Raw genomic sequence first — 20069 nt, forward strand, 5'->3', positions numbered from 1 at the left:
TACAAGAGTGAAGGACTTGAAGGATCGGGGCCTCACATTAACCTGGGCCATATGGGACTTAAAGAAAGATTTATGCTTATTTTGTTTATGCTTATTTTTCCTTACTACTGTCACCACGGTGCACACGAGGATAACAAAGGCTCCAAGTGGCTCTGCTCCCACGCAGCCACAGCCACTTCCCGAGCCGCTGCGGTAACTCCGAGCGGTGACCGGAGCCTGGCGCTGCCCTGCTGGGACAGACCGGGACAGGGCCGGTTTGCTCGGCAGTGCTGCTCCGGGGACAGGGCCGGTTTGCTCGGCAGTGCTGCTGGCGGGGCCCAGCGCTGCGGTTCCCTCACCGCCCCGGCCAGCGGGCTTTGCCTCGGCAGCGGTGCCGGCGCTGTGCGGTGCGGCCCGGCCGTGACCCGCACCGCGTCCCTCGGCCGGCCATCGCCCCCTACCGGCACCGGGAGCTCACAACGCGCAACTTTAACCAAAAACCATCGGGGAGCGCCGCTTCCCCGTAGAGACCAGGGGCCACGGCGGGGCTCCGGCTTTTGTGGGCTCTGCCCCGCTGTCGCACAGCGGCGACATCCGGGGGGCAGCATCCGGAGGCACCTGACTGACCCTTTCCGGGAAAGCCTACCCGGGCGCGCTTCTCCTGCGTTACGGCAGGGCAGGGAGCGAGCGTGAGGGACAAACAAAGCGCCCCAAGGCACAAACAAAGCGCCCCGAGCCCGCCGAGGGGCCACTTCCCGGCGGGGCCGCTCCGGTGCCCCCCGGGCGGGGCTGAGGGCGGGGCCGGGCTGAGGGCGGGGCGGCGCGTGCGCAGTGCGGCGGCGGCGCTGGGCGGGATGGCGGTGGCGCGCGAGGTGCTGGAGCGGGCGCGGCGGCGCGCGGCGGGCGCGGCCCCGCGCCCGGGCCCGGTCCTGGTCAGTGCCGTGCGCGCACTCGGGACACGCACACACACAGATACAGACAGAGACCGGGAGATCACGGAGATACAGCTCCGAACGGGCCGCCCGGTGCCCCCGAGGGCTCTGCGGTTCCGTGCCCGCCACCCGGTGGCTCTAAGCGACCGGCGGCACGCTGGGTGACCGGGAATGTCTCTCGTTGCAGGACCAGGACCGGGAACGCCTCAATGCAGCGTTCGCTTCGATTGTGAATTTGATGAGAGGAGTCTCAAAGGAATGCGAGGTGAGGGCCAGCCCCGGAGCCGCCCGAAGGGGAACGCTCAGGATGTGCCTGCCAGAGGCCTCGCTGCCTGTACTGCAGAAATCGGGCTTCAGGTTTGCTCGTGGTATGGCAGGGGCTCAGCAGCGAGCCCGGGGTGCCGGCCGAGATGAGGAAATTGGGGCATTGAGCATCATGGCAGGGCACAGCTCAGCGGCCTTGTCCTGGTTCCACCCTGGCTAATAAACACCACTATTGCATTTTCTATAGACAGTACCAGTAGCCCGGTATAGATTTTAGCAGAAGGTTTCTCCATTTCTTGGTGGAAACGCGGTATGGTTAGAGAGACAGAAATGTCAGGTGGCATCACAAAATACATTGTGTCACAAGGTATGGAATGTTTCCAGTGCTCCAAAGTATCTCTGCTGGGAAATGGCCTTGTGACATAGTGACCTGGTGTTGTTATCAGGGGAACGTGAGCCACTCCTGCTGGCTGATAGATACCCTGTTCTGGGTGCTGGAAATAAGGGAGAGTTGGAATCTCGAGTGCAGAGATGCTTTGTGTCCTGTGTTTGTTTTGAATTTAGTGTTGCTGTTGTGATTTGATTCCACCAGCAACTAAGTACAATACAGCTCACTCCCTCCCTACTCCCCTCCCCTGGCAGGATGGGGAGGAGACTGGAGAAAACAAAACTCGTGGGTTGAGATAAGAACAGTTTATTCATTGAAACAAAGTAAAATATGATAATACCAATGGTAATGACAATAATAATTGATGAAAAGGGGAGAGGGAAATAAACCCCAGGAAGAACAAGTAGTGCACAATAGAGTTGATCACCACTCACTGACCAGTGCCCAGGCAGCAGTCAGACAGCTCTCCCTGTTTATATACATGACATTCTATGGTATGGAATTTCCTTTTGGCTAGCTTGGCTCAGCTGTCACAGCCCAGCTGCCTCCCAGCTTTTTGTGCAGCTCCCCACTGGCAGAGCATGAGAGCAGCCCTTGGCTTAGGGTGAGCACTGCTCAGCAATAACCAAAACACCACTTTGTTATCAACACTGTACTCTGCTAACTCCAAAACACAGCACTCTGCCAACTGCTAGGAGGAAAACTTGCTCTATGCCAGACAAAACCAGGCCAAACTAGATTTGGGATGGAGCGTGGGCTCAGCTCTCTGTGTGTGCTGAGCAGAAATGGAGAGGTTTGGTGTGCAGGTGCTCAGCTCCACTGTGCTCTGGCTGGCAGGTGTCCCTGCTCTGCTGGGTGACAGGGGCAGACTGGAGCCACCCTCTGCCAGCCCCCACTGTGAGCACAGCCCTGCAGCCCAGCTCCTGCACTGAACTCTGAGGATTCCATTCAGTTTGTGCCCCTAGGGATCTGTAATCCCAACTCAGCAGGGAGCTCACTGCCTGCAGGGCTAATACAGAGCCCAAGTCTGCAATTAAATTAGAGAAAACAGTACTCCAGCACACCAAGCAATTAGCTCTTAAGCAACTCCTTTATAATTTCAAAACACTACACACACAGTAAGCAGTTAATCCTAGAACAACTGGGGCAGAATAGATTTTACACAAGACAAAACAGTGTAGTGAGGCTCATCCTTACCAGTGACTTGGCAGTGCTAGGTTTGCAGTTGGACTCTGTGATCCTAAGGGTGTCTTCCAACCTAAATTATTCTTTGGGTCTATCTTGGGCCCTGTTAAGAGTATTAAAATTGGAACAAGCAATGGATGACTTCCACATTTATGCATCAGCCAAGAGGGTACTGCTTCAGTCATCGCTGTAGAGAAGAAGAGTCATAAAAGGGGGGAAATGTCAGGCCATAAGTTCATGGGTAAATTTTACAAAGTGCAAATAAAAATCCACAGCTGAACACAACCATTTAGGCACTTGAATGCAAGCAATTAAATCTGTAGTTTAAGATGAGATGTTCGGGGTTGCTAAGGGATCAAAATTTACCCATTTCTCACCAAAAGTGGGATTTCATTTCTTTGCTCTATGCCATCATGTAAGAGAAGCTTTGTGAAGCATTATGCACTAGCTCAGAGCATCTGATATATTTTGTAGCTTCACAAAAACTGCAATACAAGCAACGAGATCTGTTGATTTGTGCACAAGCTCAAGGAATAAAGGACGGCAGTAGATATGGAAATAAGAATTTCTATTTGCCATTAATTTTGTTACATTTAGTCTTGACAGTCAGGGACAAGAGAAAAACCTGTGAAATAAGAGATATTTTGGATCTTTTTGGTCCCTGTGATCAGAAAGGTAACCTTGGGAGGAGTTCTGTGCTGACAACAGATGGCAGCAGAACTGTACTCAAGAGTTTAACTTGCCATGGAGAAGATGCCAGCACATCTGCAGTGCAACCACAAGAAGGCTGCTGTGTGCTTAATGCACTTGCCAAAACTGCTGTGGAAATGCTACCAGCCTTGAAGACACTTCAGCTTCTTTACTGACTCATTTTTCAGTATTAACATATTCTGCTTTAGAGCACTGCTGCTGCACATGGTCTGCAGAACCCACCTTCACTGACTGGCTTGCAGAGCACTTGGCTTGCATACATGCCCTCTTAAGGACCCATAAACTGTGCAGGGCTTTTCTTGATTAGGCAGGCATTTCCAGAGTATTTATTCCTTCTGCCATTTTCATTAATTCAGTTCTGGGGTGTCAGAGTCCCTGCCCTACATATTGTTGGTATTTAATTCCAATAACATATGGTGTTAGGAACACAAAGTCAGGCCTGCCTGAGAGAGTCCTGCAACAGAGGCAGGTGGCCTTTGGAGGTTCAGGCCTTGTTTTCACCCCACAGAGAACAAACCAGCCAATTAGTACACAGCATCAGTACTTGTGTAGTTCTACTTTCAATTGTAAATCTGCAGGGGCTGCAAGTATGGTTTGACACCTCCCACATGATATTTTCTGTTTCTCTTGCTGTCCAGAAGTGCTATAGGTCCATGGCAACCAACAAGTGCAAAGAGAATGAAATCAGACACTTCTGCAAATACCATGGCAAGTTAGTAGAAAGAAAGATGGATCCCACAGAAGAAGAGGTAAGTAGGAACTTCTGGTTTTGCTGAAAAGTGACATAAAAACACCTGGACTGATCCAAGCCTGTGTTGGGCTGGGGGAAGACACAGTCACTTCTCGTGGCACCTATCAGTGTCCTATCCATCCTTCTGTGCACCTAAAGCTTCCCCTCTCTTGGCCTGGGTTTGCACTGTGTGCTGCATTATTAAAAAATAATTCTCTTTTTCTTTCCAGGAGACTGAAGGTACTGTAGAACTCAGCCAAGCTCAAACTTGCCAGCAAAGGGTAAGTGTGTAGAATACTTTGGTTTTAAGTGGAGGCATTTGCTAGCATTTCTTTTATCATTTTGAATAAAGCTGGTTACAAATTGTGACAGATCTGGAGACCTTGATGGCACAGCAGATTCACAATCATAATATATGTATAGGCAGTCAAATGGCCATACAGAGACTTGCACAATTAGTTAGAAACCAGATTGTTTATTGTACTTGGCCCTCCCACAGGCTCTGAAGACCCCTGCTTATCAAGGAGAAGAAAACTGGTTTTATTTTTCAAAGCCTAACACCTCAGAAATCAATTTCAGGAACTTCCAAGCCAGAAAAGATGAGAAACATTGAATCTGTACCACACTATTAATTAGTGAGAGCACCTTTGGCATAGGGAACAGGAATTCCCAGGTTTATGTTCAGAACTGTCTAGGTTGGTAAATTTCAGTTTTGTAAGATGTAAATTACAGCACAGTGATTATTTCCACCAATTGAAACATTAGCTGGAATACTTTGAGTATGGCACTTGCTAATTTTTATACTGACAGAGACGTTTTAAAGTTTTGTTTGCACTGCCTTCCATATATTTAGAAAAATCTTAGTATATTTATATAGCAGCTGAAATGTAATTTTTTTACCCAAACACAAATTAGTTTTTTTTTTGGGGGGGGGAATCTAAGATAACTAACCAATAACTTTTTTGTTTTGGGTTGGTTTTTTTTTTTTTTTTCTTAAAGCCCAGAAGACATTCCAAAGATTTCTACATTGAAGTTTCTCCTGGCATCTATTCTGTCACAGCAATCTCAGAAGACATGGTGGAACAAACCCACGTAGTAGATGTCAATGCAGGACAAAGTGTTGATTTAACTTTTGTCCTGTGATATTTGTTGTTTCCTGGCAATAGCAGGAATAAAACATGAGGCTCTTTTTAATGTGTGTAATGAGCTATAAATATCTTTTTCTTGTTAGCACTTTAACAGTAGCTTCCTCTCTGGGACTCCATTTTTATGGCCTGTATATTTGTTTTCTAGTTAATGCAATTATATGCAGCCCACTTTGTACATTGATTTTTATAAATATTTGTACATTGTGTGCCTTTTAAATCCAATTATGTGACTGTGTAATTCCAGATTTTTCTGCTCTAAACAATTAAAGACACAATCAGTGAAATAAAATCTATGATCAAGCCTTTGTGATGACAGCTTCTTTTGTATTATCCTCAGAGAGAGCCCCCATGTCACAGTGTTGACCAGAGAGCATGATCCATGTGGTGTGAATATGGCTGGCACTGATTTTGGAGCAGCTGGCTCACAAGCCACTCTCCTGTCTGTACTGTTGCTAGTCTGGTAAAGAAATGAAATGCAAATGAAATTCCCTACCTAGAACCCCAGAACCCAGAAATGTGCTGAAATATATGTGTCAGGTGCTCAGTCTAGGCACATGAGCTATTGATTCAGGTCCTGTCTCTTTGCAGGCTACACTAAACCTCTTTTCTGAGGGTAGTGGGGTAACCTAAATTATCCAATTTACTGCTGAGCAACTGCACACTGCAGCTTATGGCCAAGTTCATATGCTTTAAACACAAGCAGTCCCACTAACAAAACTCCCTGGATGTTTAACTTTGCCAAAGGACCAGATTCCATGTTTAGAATTAGTGATGTGATCTGTCATCTTTCTGTAGCTGATACTATTAAGGTTTCCATTCATTTTCATCAGAATACAAAAATCAGTGGCTTGAATGCTAATCATTTTGTTGTTTGTATCTACAGTAGCGGGTCCTTTAGCCTCTGGCTACTTTTGCTTGTGCTTTAATCCCAAAAAAATCTTTCATCTGTCAGGTTGTATTGTTTTCCATTCCTCCTGGCTTTCTACAAACAGAAACTGCTTTGATGAATTTCTGTGGCTCACTCCAGAGAGCTGTAGACAAATGAGAGGTTTATTGGACTCTTGCTGTGCATCTGTTCAGGCTTTTAGTGCTCCTACTAGCTCATCTGATCTCTCCAGAGTTGTAAAGTCAAGTCCAAATAGTTAGGAATTTACTGTAGCACTCTGGAACAAAGAATGAGGATGCTCAAGTTTAATGTGGGTGAAAGCAGAGTTTCTCACTTATTAAAATTATATAGTCATCCATAAAGATATTCTACTGAGACAGTACCTGAAGCAGAACTTAATTTGTTTAAAAAATATAACACTGATAGAGTAGAAGCAGTTTACCTGAAATTTCAGCCCCTGAACTTGATCAGTTGTACATGTACTGAATTCTGGTTGATGATGTGTCTCTCTGCTTTGCTGCAAGTGAGCTCTGACAGGGTCTGTAACATCAGGTTTGTCATCTCCAACACAAGTGCCTTCACATTTATCATCAGATGCTGCTTTGTATCTTTGTTCTGATGCTGCAAAGCCTTCCTGGAAGACAGAAAATAAATCCTTCAGAAGTCTGGTCTAAAAAAAGCATCAGTGTCTTTGTTAACTGCTGCTTTGCTGGCTGTACCTGTGCCTCACACAGCTTCAATACTGGTCTATTTTCTGGGCTGGCACAAACTTTACTGCTGAAACACACAATAGGACAGCAAGACCTAAGGATTTTCAGAAGCTGCTAGGCTTTGATTAAAAACTTTCTTACTTCAGAAGTCAGGAGGATTTTGTTGACTGCAGTGAGGGGACATCAGCCCCCCAGAGAGTACCTCTGGGAAGCCTGTCCTCCCACTCCACTTGTGTACTGCAAGCCACTTCTGATGCAGCCTGCAGCATGTGATAAAACTGCCTCAACTATCTCAGAGTAGCAATGGATCTTGTGGGTTTAAATCACCAAGGGGTTGTTTTACAGGAATGAAATTCTGTCATTATACCCTGTATTGCCACGTTGCATCCACTGCGGTGATTCATGCTGCTGCTTTGGGGCTGGAATGAAACAATTCTGCTTTCTTATTAGTTTTACCAAAAGGCAACTCATGTCACTTCAGTGCACATCTCTGACACTGCTTACATAGAGCATGCCTGCCTGGAGCTCCACACTGGCCTGAAAATTCCTAGGAAAACAATTATAAAGGTGTGTGGTTATGTAACTATGATTATTTAACCAATAAAGTAGAATAGAAATAGAAAGTAGGAACCATACAGTTGATAAGCTGGCATCTCCTTAAAATGAATGAGTACAGTTGTGAGAATACAAGATGTATTCCTGTATATTCTCTGTTCACCAAGACATGTTATTAAAGGATTTATCTCTAACCATGCAAGTTTAGAACATTTGAAGTTTTACTTTGCAGTCAGCTCACAGTAGCAAGAGAATGAAGGTACAGAGAAGCTAATATTTGATTTCATGAATATAATATATTTATTCTACCCTGATGCTCTTGTGCAGAGCACTGTTTCTGTTCATCCTGACATTCTCTTTCATCTTCCCCTTCTTCCTGTAAGTTTTTTCTTCCTCATTTCTGTTTGCTTTTTTTAGCATTCATGTTCTTATTTTTTTCAAGTTTTTCTAAAGCATGAGGGAAACCAGGCCTAAAAACCAGGGTAGTGGTGCTGTTCCTAGCTGTGACACAGTTTGCTTACTCTGAATCCCCCAGCTTCACAGCAGGAATCTGCTGTTTAAACTGCTTGCCTCCACTGAGGGAGAGAAGAAACTCAGCAAAGACTGTTTACCAAAGAATATGCTTTTATCTCTCAGAGACAGAAATTGTGACTATCACAATTTGATAGGCAGAGCTCAGCACCTTTCCATGAATTTAACACAGGACTTCTTTGGGTAGTGTCAATGAGCATTTGGCAGATTTCTGAATTGAAATCTGCATTATTGAATGCTCACACTGACAATTGTTTCCACTTTACCACGTAGCTCCAGCCCTTCCTAAAGGCTTGGGGATTTTTGGTTTGGTTTCATTAGTGGAGAACTTTCCTCCCTATCAGTTTCCTCCCAAACTGGTGGATGGCCTCAGGAAGCAGTTACAATGTCTTTTTCTTGCCAGGTTCCAAACCATTTACAAGAATGTTTCTTCCATTCAAACAAACCTCCTGCTTACATAAATACAGAATTAATACAGACTATCTTACCCTCAATGATGGCTTGAAATCTTGGTCTCTTAGGATTGTTTTCAGTGTGAGTTGCCCTCTGGGAGTCTGCTCGGTGGTTTCAAACATTGCACTCTGCTGAGCTGGGGCCACACTGGGCATGTCCCCAGTGGAGATGGCTTTGGATTCCAGCTGGCCCTTTGTACAACTTCCAGGTCCTGGGAAGGAGTAAAATTGTGTCTAAGAGTGAAACCAGAACTGAAATGGAGAAACATTCATTTCAGGAGAGAGAAAAATGTACTTTAGCTATGCAGGTTAATGAAGATGTTAGCATCATAAAAGGCATAGGAAAATGACAGGAAACAGAGAGGAATATCTGTGCTTCCAAATGAAATTAATTGTTCTGGTAGTTTTCCATGGGAAGAGTGACCAAAAAAAGAGCCAGATAAGGCAGCAGAAACACTGGGGAGGGGGAAGAATCGTACCAGAGTCTGATATGCAAATTTACAGTATTAATACCAATAACCTGCAGGCAAAGTGACTGCCCTGCCCAGAAGATTTTTGGTTTTGGTCCCTCTGGCAGCTGGTTCCCTGTGGGGTTGTTTGAAGGTACCTGAATTACTGGAATGGGATTTGTGGTGGCTTCCCTTCCAGTATTCCCCTTCAGGTCTTGCAGAATTCCTCAGCCTGGGCTTTTCAAGACAGGTGGAGCCTGTGTTAACAGCACTGTCCCCCACAGTACCCTTAGTGGGGGATGGCTTCAGGTCCCTCTCTGAACCAGAAGAGGAAGAAGACGTTGCCACAGCTGCAGCTTCTCCTTGTTTTGTGCCTTTCAGTTCTAGAAGGCCTGGAGAGGGCTCACTGCTGGACTCTGCCTCTTCAGCTTTGTCCTGAAAGACCAGAGACCTGGAGGGAAGAGGCCACCAGGCAGCAGCACAGGGATGGCAGCAGCACATGCACCTTGCCCAGGCTGGTGAGCAGCAGATTCCACCAGCACAGTGGTGGCAGAAATGTGGCCAGCAGGGAGAGCAGAGCAAGCAGTGCTTGGCAAGGCTACACAGAGCACAAACAGGAATCAGGGCTGCTTTAGGACTGCAGGGAAAAATGCAAGAGTCAGAGTCCTGGCTTGGTCTGGGCTTCACCCTGCTGGTGAAGGGCATGTTCATCATCTCCACAATCCTCTCCCACAGGCTGGGAGGGATCCACAGAGCCACACCACGGGGGACTTTCACTTGCTTGTCATTCCAGAACTGGACTGTAATTTCCTCATCTTCTGAGGCTGTTAAGAGAAACAGCAAGCAGCCTTAAGCAGCTGGGCAGTGCACAAATACAGATCAGCCTTTGCAGCTTTATGCACTTTCTACTCCTGTCAAGAGGCAGGATCAACTCTTGCCCTTCTCCAACACCTCACCACAGTGTCACAGAGGTGAGTGGGCAGCCTGGACATCATCACTAAACCAACAGGCCTGGCAGCATCTTTCCTCCCAATCTGTCATCAGAGGAACAAGAAAACAGTACAGTTTTACATGAACAAGAAAACAGAACAAGATGACAGTAATTTCTGTTGTTGCTGCCAAATTTAGCAGTACTGCTCTGAGAATAGTATTTTGGTAAGTCAGTGGAGCTTGACTGTCAGACACAGGAAAAATGAATGAGCTGCTGAAATCTCCTACGTCTGGCTGATAAAATCACCCCCAGATGTACCATTTGGTACAAAAGTGAGCATTTAAGCTCAGATGAATGCTTCCTGGAAGTTGTCTCACTTGTATCTGTCATGAAAAGGCCACAGTCCTGCATATGGCAGCCACAGCCTTGTCCCAGCTACGCCCATGGACACAGATGATGACATTTTTATGGGTCACAACTTCCTTAGGGTCACATTGGTGAGGTCACACACAGATATCCATCAGCTCCTGCAAGCTTGGAGCAACACTGGGCTGCAGTCTGTGCTCTGTTGTTTATCTGGCAGCAGCACCCTGACAGGAGTTTATCCTCACTGGTGTGCCAGAGGAACAAGAGGAGGAGGAGAGCAGCACTTACCTCGTAAGGGATCCCTTGTCTCAATGCCTCTGAGGACAGTTCCTGGGCCATACCTGGCCCTATCTGGCTCCCAGGGTGCCAGCACTCTGTCTCCAGGGAGCAAGGAGTGCTTCATCCCATTCACATATTCCAGGATGTCACCCTGTGCTGTTTTTTGCACACACACTGGATGCCTTCCACGTGACACAAGTGGTTTGGCAAACTCTACCAGGAACATGCCTCTTTCACTCTGTTAGCAGGAACAAAATAACAATTGCACTGAAAAACAGCCAATAATGCAACTTTTGCTGGGAGACCATCCTGTGCCTATATGACTAGGGCAAAAAGAGCCTGAACAGCAGCTAGGGTGTGTGGTGTTAGTTCAGCACTGAGACAGCCCCAAAAAATTCCATGAGGCTCACCTGAAAGCAAGATGAGTGAAGCATATGCTCAGATTCACTGCCACTAGCATCTGTATTTTCTTTCCCAAGAGAAAAAGCTATAGACAAGTATATTTCACAAACCATGCTGTGTGTGCAACTGAAACCATTCAGACCTGTTCATCACTCATGCCCAAGTCCTTCCTCATTACATACAACACTAGCTCTGCTTCTTGGGGGGTTTTTGGGAATTTTTATTTTCTTTTATATTAAGGCCTGTCAAGAGGGTTTCTATCAACAATGAGATGAGGTACTTCCCTGTCCTTGAGAAAGAACAGGCTCCTTTTTGTGTTAAGTTTGAAGTGCTAACAAACCAATAAATTAAAGCTTTCACTACCCTTTCTGGAAAGACCCTGAGCCTGGTCTGGGGCTGACTCAAGCTGGACGTGTGTACATAAAACACAAACCCTTTTCCTGTGCTGTTGATGGTTCTGTGTCTACACACAACAGCAGCCTCTACACTGCTGCTGGCAGCAGCACTGGGACCTCAGCACCAGCACAAGGCTGCTCAAGCACCTGCTGTCCTGGTGATCTGTTCTCTAATCTCATCAACCAAAAACTACTACACTAAAAAACAAAAAACTGCTACACTGAACTCAGGTGGTGTGTGAGGACTGCTCCCTGTTACACATGTCCCCAGCTACCACACAGCAGCCATCACTCACCTCTATCTCCTCTTTTACTGCACCAGGGTAATAAAATCCATCTTGCTCCCCTCTAGCCAGCACAGGCACGTTGCTGTCTGTCCCTCCTGATTCCCCAAGGCTCTTCCATGCTGGGCCAGGGGAGGGGAGGCAGTGGCTGATCCATTGGCACCTTGAAGAAAAGAAAATGGGTCAGCCCTGAAAGAAACAGATTCTGCAGGCCATGAAAAAATCATCTTGTAAGATTTAAGAACTGGAACACTCCACCTCATTTTGTAGCACTCCCACAAACCAAATAGTGTGGGAACAAACAGAAAACTTGCTTGTGCTGGGATAATTCCTTGATCTTGGGGAGAACACATCAGTGCCAAATTTTACTCAGATTTCTTTGCTTTGGGGCTTACAGGAAGTGATCCAGGAGCATGTTGGAATCGTGGGCCAGCATTACTTGCACCAGCCCCTTTGCTGTTTACCTGGCAAGACAATGCAACCCTTATATCAGGAGAGAAGATCCACTGCAGCACAGAGCACAGCGTAGGTGCACTCCAGAGTGCTGGAACTGATGGTTTACACTGCAGCACTCAGGGAACAGCAAAGCAGAGAAGGAAACAACAAAGCTGCTGCTTGATGACAGCTTCTAGTTCAAAACTGGGAAAATAATCCCCTGTCACAAAGCATTAGCAACATTTCATGGAAGATGACTGCTAAGGCAAGATGCTTTTATTTATCCCAATAATATTAAAGGCATGTTTCTTTGATAGGAGGCTTACTCAAGCTTTGCTCTTCATAATCTCCAAGGTAGCAAATAACTTTAGTTAATACATCTAAAAAACTGCCAGTGCAGGGGTGGGAAAGCTCAAATGATGTTCAAACAGCTAATTTATTAATCTGACACACCAGCCTGGTTTATCCCTTTAGATAAACAAAAAACAAATCCCAGACTTAAACAGGAACTTGATTTTACCTCTGGGGGGTGAGATGCTCAGCGATCCAGGCAGGGTACACAACAAAAGAGCTCCTGCAGCAGGGATTAACTGTGGACATGACAGTGGAACATGAAACCTTGTCCAAAGCTGGCCTCACACTGCAATACCTGAGACCCCTGGGCAGGGACCCTTCCAAATGAGCCATACTTGGAAAAGCTGCTGTCTGCAGGACTCAGCTGTGACCTGTTGGAAGAAAAGAGACAATAAGTAAGTGCTGGCCAGTGTACCTCAAGAACCCTGTAATTTTGGTTAATCATTTATTTTTGTTTAAAAACACTGCATTCAAAATATTCAGACTGGCAGTTTGCCAGATGAGCCCACATGACTGGCTTCAGTGATCTTCACTCACAAAAATCCTACCTGGACAAAAAGCAGAAACACTCAAGGAAACTGCAAATGCTGTGAAAATCCCAGGAAAATAATAACTTTCACCTGCCTCCAATATTTGCTTCCAGCTCTCCTTTCTTACACATACATTCTTTCTTTAAAGCTGTCTTGTTCAGAGCCAGCCAAACCTTCCCTGTTTTACAAGCTGGGACAGAAATTACAGCTGAAGTTGACAACCTGAGTAAACGTGACAGGTTTTGAACTTGATGTTAGATTACATTTCCCTGTTATTTATTTCTAATGATGTATTAAGAGAAAATATTTTGATCTTTCAGCTGCCCTGTCATGTTTTATTAACAGTAGGATTATGGCTTGCAACAAGAAAGAATGAGATGCTCAGATGTGACAAGTGATAACTATTCAGAGGCTGTCACAGTAAGATCAATGATGTGATACTATCTCTGGTAATTTCAAAAGATGTAGCAGACAAGCTTCCATTAATCTTTTTCTTTTTAAATATTGCTTAGAAACACTTACGATAACATTTGCATGGAAACTCAACAACCTATAAAATTTAAATGCTTAATTTATTTTACAAAATGCAGTTTAACCACTCATGTTTAGATGATATCTTGTGTCTTATCTAAGAAATATGAACTGGAAATCTTTTTTATGGAGACTCCCAGACAGATACATAATTTCAGATAACTAGCACAGTAAACCCAGCAAGAAGAGTGGATTAACTCTGCAAAATTCATATTTAAGTCAGGAAATCAGCACAATATATCAATTTATTTCGTGACTGCACAAACTGCTGTTATAAACCAAAACAAGATGGAATAATCAGTAATGCTTTGCAAAGAAAGGTAACTATCACTTCTACATTAAAGCACATTTTAACACCCCTGTTTGTACACACAACAGTGCATTGACAAAGGCAATTATGCTGCTTTTTCTGGATAGCTCCAAGTACTTCGGCACAGCTGTATTTCAGACTTACCTGCTATTGGTAACAACACACCATTTGGATTTAGTCTGGATGCAGAAATGCCACCCTTTTTCCTGTTGGACACAGGGAGCCTTTTGCTGCCAGTGTTTCCCAGTTGCTATGGAGGTTGCCACAGCTGTTACTGCCAGGATTGGGCACCCAGACTGGTTAAAACCCAGCAGAATGTGACTTCAGAGAGGACCATTTGACTGCCACGCATTTGCTCAATGTTCAATTCCCCATGGATCTCCTGCACCACAGGGAAGGAATTTTAAGAGAGCTCAGTGTCCTCAGTGATTGCAGGGTAAAACCCAGTATCAAAGTTACAGTTCAGGTTAAGGAAAATTTTAAAAAAAGCTCACCACCACAGGGTGTGATAAATCAACATGTTTGAAATGTGCACAGAAAGGTTGAAGCTGAGACAAACCAAGGTCAAATCACTTTACAACTTTCTCCTTTCACAGTAAGGGGGAAGGATTAATGAATTCTACCTCTCTCTTACAAAGTGCCTATCAAAAATATGTCATATTATAATGCAGAAACCTACCTGTTAATCTCTGCTGAGATCCCTAATTTTCACATCCTCCTTAAAAGAACAAAGAGTTGACATTTACTGATTTTTTGTTCGGTTAGTTTTGTTTGTGGTTTTTGGGGGGAAGGAGGTGCTTGGAATTCTTAATTGCCTTTTATTAGGCATGTTTCAATTCACTGCTATAAAACCTATGTAACAGGGTGGGATAAGGGCAGTTAGGGAGGATACATCACTTGGGAAGTCTGTAACCAATTTTTTTTATACATTCTGCTGCACAGACAGCCTACAAGCTCTCATGCTGTCAGCAGAATTATTTAGTATCAATGAGTCCCTTACACAGAGGAAATGTTAAGACATTTTATTGGTTCTGAGCTAAACTCTCTTCATCTTCATACAGTTCTATGTTGTAACACTTTACTGAAACCATCAGCAGTACAGAGGAATAGACTGGGAGGTTGGGGAAGACCACTCCAGACCTCAACCATTATCAGTCAAAGTCAAAAAAAATTTTTACTGCAGTTTATTTTTATGCTGATGGCCAACACCTTGCCAGCCCTCTTTATACTGTGTATTTTATAAGCAGTCCTAGTAATTTTTAAGGGCACTGACATCAGTACAAGAATCCAATTTTCAATAGAAATTACACAATGTCAAAAAGTTTTCAATGTGATTAAAATGTTCACTAATCAGAAAATGATGGAGCAGCACTCACAAAACTTTATGCTCTTCCTATATTCAGTAACTGTGCTTCAGAGAGCTCCTACCCTACTCTATTTTTCTCCATTTTAAACTAAATGATCCTTTCTTTTAGCATCTAACGAACTCTCCTTGGAACATTTAAAAAGGCACTTGAAAAGAATCACTGGCAATTAGAGTGAATATTTTAAGAAAGTGCATGTGAGATTAAACCAATAACATGACAGAAAATGAGAATCTCAGTCCCATAAGTAGAGAGATTTTATTTTAAAGCATGCAGGTTGTGATGATACATACAGTTATTTCACACATATAGGTGTCGCATTTTTAGCTCGGTGACAAATTTAGAAACCCGTTCTGATTTTCATGAATTAACTTAAGTCATTCAGCTGAGATGCTCCCAGTTGTCCCTCTCATATCTAAGTGTAGTAACTATGTGCAACATTCAAGCTCTTGTGTGGGCTGACAGTGACGTGTGCCACGATCTGCTCCCAAGGAGTGCCAGGACACACACGTCATGGACACAGCGACTACTACATTCCTGCCAGGATACCTTGGGCTGGCTTTGGAACTCTTCAGATCGTCTCCAAAAACTGGGCTGGTTTGTTAATGCCTTTAGGTGCCTGGTTTGGCTCTGTGACACCTTTTCCTGCCACCCCAGAGTCAGTGCACAGCACAGACTGGAGGTCCCTGATGTATTTTATGGCAGCACGCAGGGTCTCCACTTTGCTGAGCCGTTTCTCCAAGTATTCCTTGGGCAGGTGGTGCCTCAGCTTGGCATAGCCTTCATTGACACACTTAACACGCTGCCTTTCCCTCTCATTCCGCTTCCTGATGAAAGCTGAGCCATAGGAGTACTCACTTTTGTGGAGACTGGAATGGGGCACTTGGTAGGGAAAGGGGCAGGGCTCGCTGTAGAAGGTCTCTGTGACGAGATGCTCTGACATGAAAGGCAGGAATGCCAAATCTTCAGCCAAAGAGACCTGGCTTGGTGCTTCTGGGTACACGTGAAACGTGACCAGTGGGTCTGCACAGAAAGGCCTTGCCAGCTGGATGTGCTGAGCCTCAGCACAGATGAGGTTACAGTAGCTTTTGCCATCCATCAGGTTCTGCATTTAGCCTGGAAACACATAATTACAGAGTACTTTAACTCACTGAACAGTATAAAAAACTCACCTGGACTTACCAACTCTAGGCCTTGCTAACATTTTCCAGAAGAGACTTTTTTAATGCATTAGTGACATTTCAGAACACTGTTGGAAGATCAGGTAGAACAAGACAACATCCCATTTGAAAAGTACAAGAAAGTGCAAGTCAGTCACACTGATTAAATTAATACACAACAGATATTAATATAAAGCCACTAAAGTTTCCTAAAGGAAAGAGAAAGCAGCTTCCTTTCACCTCAGCTTTAGAAATGAAGAGACTCTACCTATATGCACTCCACATAGGTCTAGCTTGCTCCAAATCCACCAAAACTTACAGACAACAAATAAAGCAGGCCAACATGAGGCATTTTCCCCGCTCCCTTCCCCTCCCTGAGAAAAACTGATTCTACAATTCCAGTAAAAGACTCCCTAGTCATACCAAAGAGCCTTCAAAGACAAATTACTTTTCTGTCTATTCATGGGATGCTACATTCAATATATCATTTTAACAAAATGGAAAACCTGTGCAGAGAATGGATTTCAATCTTAATTCCATGTCTGTCAGGTATGACATCCACTCATACAAAGATTTACCAGAAGTTTAGAGACGAGAGAATTCCCACTAAATCTAACTCCTCCTTAGGTCCTCACATTCCTTCTCCACCTACCTGCAGATTAAACACAGACATGAAATACTAAAAACAATCCTACTGCTTGAAATTAAATATTAAATGTCATATTTATGAAATGAACACTTTATTAAAGGAAAAATGCATGTCCTAGTAATACAAAGAAGGGATGGCACACAGCTGTTGGGGCCCTGCTGGAAGCCTCTAAGTCAGACTGGCCTAGCCTCACTCCCTCTCTTCAGAGCAGCATTACAGCAGCTCTAACCACTCACATCACCCTGACACATTTATCACAAAGACACTCTTGCAGTGGGTTATAAGAAGCTGCATTATGGTGCCTTCCCAATATCATTATTCCAACAGCTAAACATCAGCCTAACTGCTGAGGATGTAATGACTGTTACCTAACAGCTTCTTTAAATACATTTTAAATAACCAGGTAATTTTTAAAGAGTCACCATGAGCCACCCTCACAGATTGCAACCAATACTTGCCTACACAGAATTGATCCAAAAAGCTCTTACTCACCATCCATTTGCACATCCATACATTGTTGTCCAAAGCTCTTAGACTCTATTGCATCCTCTAAAATGGAAACCACACCTGAACATTAAAACTGGATTACCAGAATCTGCTGGATTCCATCCTCACAGAAATCTGGCAAAGCTTCACATGTTCCAATCACAACTCCATAACACAAATCCACCACAAGGATATAGGGATAATGTAATATTATCTACTGACTTCATACCTGCCACATTTACACAGAGAATATAAGGACCTGTCCTCAAAATATTCTATGAAAATGCCTCAGTATGCAGAGTTTTCTCTTTTTCTAATGCACACAGATTTCACAACAGACATCCTGTGAGTGAAGAATTCATTTATAGCTGCTAGGCATGAGTGGGAGTCCCATGCATCTTAAACAGGTACTTCTGTAGGTAGGCTAAAAGCATGAACACATCCATTTCACATTATTATGCATGCAAAAAACTCACATATTTTTACATATGTGAATATACACTCCTCATAAAATGGAAATAGTTGCCAGTCAACTTTCCCTTTTCTACTTATAAGACTGGCTTATTGCCTAAAATCTTTCTGCTGCTAACAACTTTAAAACACTGAGGAAGTCTGCTACATAGCAAAAAAAATTATGGCACAACATCACTCCAGAGAAGAAACCAAAACCAACACAACCCCTCAAGAAGAGATATTTGCAGTATTTGTTGCTTAGTAGTGACACTTCTGCTGTGTAACAAGGTTACATAAAACAGTTACCTGCTGCCTCCACACCTGCACAAAGTGTTAGGAACATTTTCCCCTTAGACTAGAGACTCACCAATCTTCAGGTGAAAGTAAAATCCAGGGAAACAAGATGTGCTGTTTAAAGAGAGATGAAAACCTGAAAATATCTGAATGATATTAAAAAAAAAGATGTTAATGTTCCATTTTTCTCACATCTTATTTAATAAGAGATCACATTAAACAGGATTAATTAAAAAGCTATGAAAACACTGTTAGCAAATGGAACACTGATATTCAGTGAAGATCTGTGGCTAGATACAGCAACATGCAAGTCTCTTACCTGAATTATGTAGCTTGTTCCACTGAGTCAATGACTGCAGCAATTTATAGTCAATTGACAACATGCAAAGTAGCTTACAGTTAGATCTGCTCATTTCTGGTTGGGCTTTTCCACCCACACCACAGCTATGATGGCAACAAAACTTGGCATCAAGGGCTAGAAATTTTGAAACTGCTATTGAGCACATCCAGACTACCTGAAAAAGTAATCAGGAATGTGGTTTGTTCACTTCCTGCTTGCCTTCTGCTGCAGACTACTACAGTATAGTAATGAAAATACAAAGCAGTATTTTCACTTATTGGCATTTTGTACTCTAATATCTAAATAGAACAATTGGCTAGAATTTAGGTAAATATGCACCGTCAAGGCATAAGCAAACTAATTTCCATAGCTTCATTTTAAACACAGAAAAGCAGCATTTATTTAGAAATTTGTAATGGATTTCTCTCCACTACAGGTAAGGACACATATTATTAGCCAGCTTAATGCCTTTAAATTTAATCATTATACCTGTAATTTTGGGAAATTCTTTTAGTGCTGAGTAACACCATATAAAAGGTGAATACATATGAGAAGATTTGAGTGAGCCAACAGCAGCAACACAAGTTTTGCTTAAAAAGAGAAACAGTACAGAATCTATAATGCAACGTATACATGTACTTAGGTGCTACATATATCAGTATATATGCCCAATTGTACAGGTGCAACAAAATAGGACACCAATCTTCAAAATTCCACATTTTACAGGATTGACACTTAGGACTATCTCATGGTTTGGCCCTTCTATCAATCAAAGCATAACCACGCACAAAAATCCAAACCCAAACCACTTTAGCTTAAAATTGTAAGATCAGAAATACTTTTACTAGCTAAAGATGGACATACACTCAGTCCTGCTTCTTGTGACTGTCACCCATCAAGGAAAGAGAGCTTCACCTTCTGCTGCCCCTGTGTGAGCCACAGTGCTGTATCCAATTTCCCCCTTCCCACACCGGCTTCAGGCCTCACAGGAAAGGCAGCCAAGAGGTAGAACAACTCCCAGGACTGGGAGACAGGGAGATATTCAACAATTAAGGCATGTATTCCACAAACAAGTTGCCTTCTTTTTCTTTAGTAGATCCAAAGTGTCATAACCAGCAACCACACAGCACCAACTGAACAAGCTCTCACTCACTGGGACCATGTTCAACATGAAAACTGAACCTAAGCATGAAATTTTTTTGACCTGTCAGTCCTTGTGCAATTTTTTTTCCAATTTAAAGCAAGAATCCTGTAAATCCACCAATTCACCACCTGCTTTAAATGACTCCAGGTTAACTCAGTTTTGGAAGTCTACAGGACTGGCATTAAAACAAAGCTGCGTACCTGGCAGTCCCCCAGGCATGGAGTAAGCAAGCCAAAACTGCCCCCAGAAACAGAGTATTCTTCCAAGGACCACCTCCTTCCACACTGAACTGAAAACTGTCACACAATAATGCAACAACACATGCACAGCTACATCTGAGTCAGGGATTAAAATTTTCTTTCAATTAACAATTTGATGAGCCTTTCTTTACCTAATCACTGAACAAGTGCACATTTCTACTCTGAAGCGTGTTCAGAGGAGC

General features: G+C 43.7%; 3 protein-coding genes across 3 annotated transcripts; 1 reads left to right on the forward strand and 2 right to left on the reverse strand.

Moving 5' to 3' along the window:
* Nucleotides 1–929: 929 nt before the first annotated feature.
* Nucleotides 930–5701, forward strand: AKIP1 (A-kinase interacting protein 1). The gene is made up of 4 exons (XM_058027281.1): nucleotides 930–1176; nucleotides 4098–4208; nucleotides 4420–4470; nucleotides 5189–5701. Exons 1-4 carry the CDS (start codon nucleotides 1150–1152, stop codon nucleotides 5330–5332), a joined length of 333 nt encoding a protein of 110 aa, XP_057883264.1. The 5' UTR covers nucleotides 930–1149; the 3' UTR covers nucleotides 5333–5701.
* On the reverse strand, nucleotides 1839–13978 carry C6H11orf16 (chromosome 6 C11orf16 homolog). The gene is made up of 8 exons (XM_058027280.1): nucleotides 13882–13978; nucleotides 12533–12737; nucleotides 11590–11740; nucleotides 10506–10734; nucleotides 9079–9744; nucleotides 8508–8683; nucleotides 6666–6857; nucleotides 1839–2935 (listed from the first exon to the last, which is right to left on the reverse strand). Exons 2-8 carry the CDS (start codon nucleotides 12697–12699, stop codon nucleotides 2930–2932), a joined length of 1587 nt encoding a protein of 528 aa, XP_057883263.1. The 5' UTR covers nucleotides 12700–12737; nucleotides 13882–13978; the 3' UTR covers nucleotides 1839–2929.
* Nucleotides 13979–15142: 1164 nt separating this feature from the next.
* ASCL3 (achaete-scute family bHLH transcription factor 3) lies at nucleotides 15143–20040 on the reverse strand. The gene has a single exon (XM_058026854.1). It carries the CDS (start codon nucleotides 16210–16212, stop codon nucleotides 15673–15675), a length of 540 nt encoding a protein of 179 aa, XP_057882837.1. The 5' UTR covers nucleotides 16213–20040; the 3' UTR covers nucleotides 15143–15672.
* Nucleotides 20041–20069: the final 29 nt, after the last annotated feature.

Source organism: Melospiza georgiana, chromosome 6, assembly GCF_028018845.1.
Source record: "Melospiza georgiana isolate bMelGeo1 chromosome 6, bMelGeo1.pri, whole genome shotgun sequence".
Lineage (NCBI taxonomy): Eukaryota > Metazoa > Chordata > Aves > Passeriformes > Passerellidae > Melospiza > Melospiza georgiana.

Coding starts and splice junctions, on each gene's coding strand:
- ASCL3 (XM_058026854.1), bottom strand. CDS start 16,212: ATGCAGAACCTGATGGATGGCAAAAGCTACTGTAACCTCATCTGTGCT.
- AKIP1 (XM_058027281.1), top strand. CDS start 1,150: ATGAGAGGAGTCTCAAAGGAATGCGAG. Junction 1,177..4,097: donor GAGTCTCAAAGGAATGCGAG/GTGAGGGCCAGC, acceptor CTTGCTGTCCAG/AAGTGCTATAGGTCCATGGC. Junction 4,471..5,188: donor CTCAAACTTGCCAGCAAAGG/GTAAGTGTGTAG, acceptor TTTTTCTTAAAG/CCCAGAAGACATTCCAAAGA.
- C6H11orf16 (XM_058027280.1), bottom strand. CDS start 12,699: ATGGCTCATTTGGAAGGGTCCCTGCCCAGGGGTCTCAGGTATTGCAGT. Junction 10,735..11,589: donor CAGTAAAAGAGGAGATAGAG/GTGAGTGATGGC, acceptor TCCTGCTAACAG/AGTGAAAGAGGCATGTTCCT. Junction 8,684..9,078: donor ATCCCATTCCAGTAATTCAG/GTACCTTCAAAC, acceptor ACTCCTTCCCAG/GACCTGGAAGTTGTACAAAG.